The sequence below is a fragment of the Bison bison genome, unplaced genomic scaffold (genome assembly GCF_000754665.1).
Source record: "Bison bison bison isolate TAMUID 2011002044 unplaced genomic scaffold, Bison_UMD1.0 scf7180017848986, whole genome shotgun sequence".
In the NCBI taxonomy this organism is placed as follows: Eukaryota; Metazoa; Chordata; class Mammalia; order Artiodactyla; family Bovidae; genus Bison; species Bison bison.
The window spans coordinates 29902-33051 of record NW_011479559.1 but is presented as its reverse complement, the minus strand read 5'-3'; the positions used below and the strand labels follow the sequence as shown (position 1 = coordinate 33051).

The 3150-nt window shown below is 40.4% G+C and overlaps 1 protein-coding gene across 1 annotated transcript in view; it reads left to right on the top strand.

Annotated features, from left to right (window-relative positions):
* The window catches only part of COL4A5 (collagen, type IV, alpha 5), a gene marked incomplete at both ends in the record, with an annotated part of 87800 nt that overhangs the window by 56118 nt on the left and 28532 nt on the right, over positions 1 to 3150 (top strand). The window contains one exon of the mRNA XM_010846272.1: positions 269 to 352. Coding sequence (XP_010844574.1) covers positions 269 to 352 — 84 coding nt within the window. The remainder of the gene's footprint in view (positions 1 to 268; positions 353 to 3150) is intronic.

The window sequence follows — 3150 nt, the reverse complement described above, 5'->3', positions numbered from 1 at the left end:
TGTTGTTGTATTTGTTTTATCTTCATTTATAAGTGAATCTGATGGTTTGCATCATTCTTGTATTTCTGATAAATAAGAGTCTTCTGCTGCTTCTACTTTTTATTTATGGTGATTATTTGATATTTAAGTTTGTTCTTCAAATTGTCATTAATATCATAGGAACAACTGAAAATAAATCTTTGTTTTTCTAGCCTATCAGACTTTCTTTTTGTTGAGTCTTCTGGATATTTTACAATTGGCTTGCTATTATTGCTTTATCTTATCTCAGGTGATAAGATATGTGAAGCAGGCCCTCCTGGCCCTCCAGGATCTCCAGGTGATAGAGGACTCCAAGGAGAACAAGGAATGAAAGGTTTGATCCCCATATTCCTTCATTCTTTCAAGTCATTAGCAAAATTCCCTATATCCTCCACCCTTCCTCAGCCACTCACTCCCATGGTCAGACCCCAAGACCATACATTACCAATAGTGAACACTTCCAAATTGTGATTTCCTGACCACTATATCCTATCTATCTAGCTCACTACCTCTAATAACCTGACTCCAACATTACTTCAAACTCAGTGAAACCTGCCAACCTTTATTATCCCTCAGCCTTTTGAAGTCTTTTCTTATCTCTTAACCCAGCTTAAATTCCATGATCAATCCTTGTAGTCAATCCCATGCATAAACTTTTGACTTCTTTGCCCTCCTCTCCTGCCATTGGAACCAAAACATAGCCCTGGTAATTCAATAATTGTGGGAAATAGTGAAGGACAGGAAAGCCTGGCATGCTGCAGTCCATGGGGTTGCTAAGAGTTGGGCAGGACTAAGTGACTGAAGAACAACAAATTCCAAATTACCACCTCTTCTGAGCCTGCACCTGGTTTTCCCTTTTCAAACTTCTAACACATCCTCTTCTATTCTTATTTTAGGATTCTGACTTAGCTTCCTCCTCCACAGACCAGTTGAAGCAATAACAAGAGAACTTTCACAAATTGCCACCACCACCACATTTATTCTGCCTCCTGCTGATCATTGTTACTGCTCCTATCTAAAACAGTTCTTCTTTGTACAGTAGATTCCATTTCCTCTTGTTTCCCTCAAAGATTCATTTGAGAAATTCTTATCTCTCCCATATCATCAATTTTCCCCTTTCACTGGATCATTCCTAGCAGTATACAAATATGTCTTTGTTTACCCATCTAAAAAATATCTTATAATAATCTCACTTCAGCTGCTAGATACTACTCTATTCCTGTTCTTTCATTTGCAGCAAAACTCTTCAATAATTTTCTACTCACTGTCTCTAGATAACTCTCCTCTCCTCTCACTTTCTGTTAGTGAAATGAAAGTCGCTCAGTCGTGTCTGACTCTTTACAACCCCATGGACTAAACAGTGCATGGAATTCTCCAGGCCAGAATACTGGAGTGGGTAGCCTTTCCCTTCTCCAGGGGATCTTCCCAACCCAGGGATCAAACCCAGGTCTCCCGCATTGCAGGCGGATTCTTTATAAGCTGAGCTATTAGGAAAGCCCATCGTTTTCTGTTAAACGTACTCCAATCAGGACTCGCCCCCCCCCCCAAACACACACACACTCGCATCACTCCATAAATGCTGTTTTTGTCAAAGTCACCAGTAGCCTGTGTGTGTTAAGTCGCTTCAGTGTTGTGACTGTATGGGCTATAGCCCACCAGGCTCCTCTGTCCATGGGATTATTCACTACCAATTCAAATATTGTCTCAGTCCTTATTTTACTTGATTTTTGCACTCTTTAAACAGTTTATTCACTTGGTTTTCAATAAATTACATGCTCTGTTTTTATTCCTTCCTCCCTGGCATATATGTGAAAGGGAGCCATTGTGATTGGAGTAGACTGAGCCTAGGTCAGGGTGCATGGCAGGGCTGGGAGGAGAACCGTAGAATATGATGTAATATAATTTGAGGGGGGGCAGTCTGTGGCAGATCATACAGGACCTTGTAAGACACTGTGATGATTTTATCTTCTATGTGGAAAGTGTTGAAAGTGAAAGTGTTATTCTCTCAGTCGTGTCCAACTCTTTGTGACCCCATGAACTGTAGCCCGCCAGGCTCCTCTGTCCATGGGATTCTCCAGGCAAGAATACTGGCGTGGATTGCCATTTTCTTCTCCAGGGGATCCTCCTGACCCAGGGATCGAACCCGGGTCTCCTGCATTGCAGGCAGACTCTTTACCAACTGAGCTACACACACACACACACACACACACACACACATATATAGTAGATATGTCTCTATATAGATATGTCTCTCCCTATATACACTCTGTCTCTATATGTGTATCTCTATATGTGTGTCTATCATCTCATATGTAACTGCTATCTAAATCAAAATATAGAACTTAACCAGAATTCTAGAAGACTCTCTTATGCATCCTAATCAGCACTTGCAAAGGTAACCACTGTTTTGTCCTCTATCAGTTTGCCTTGAACTTTGTAGAAATGGAATCATATAGGCCCTTTTATGTCTTAATATTTTATCTGGTTTGTTTTGCTTAATATTATATGTATTAAATATTCCTAAATATCCATTCTAATGTTAATGGGCATTTGGTCTGGGGCTATTATGAATAAAGCTGCCATGAACATTCATATATATATTATGTCATATATACATATATGTGTGTGTATGTACATATATATACATATATATATATATATGTATGTATTATAGGATATAAGCATTCATTCCTGTTGTGTAAACATTATCGGAGAAGGCAATGGCACCCCACTCCAGTACTCTTGCCTGGAAAATCCCACGGATGGAGAAGCCTGGTAGGCTGCAGTCCATGGTGTCGCTAAGAGTCAGGCACGACTGAACGACCTCACTTTCACTTTTTACTTTCACGCATTGGAGAAGGAAATGGCAACCCACTACAGTATTCTTGCCTGGAGAATCCCAGGGACAGGGGAGCCTGGCGGGCTGCCATCTATGGGGTCGCACAGAGTCGGACACGACTGAAGCGACTTAGCAGCAGCAGCAGCAGGATAGGTATAGATTTTGATTCTATAGATATCACCAAACCATTTGACAAAGAGAATTTAGTTTCCACTTCTCTCACAATTATTGATGCTGAGCCTCTTGTATAGTTTGTACATTCTCTTTGTAAAGTACTTATTTTTTTCTGTGTT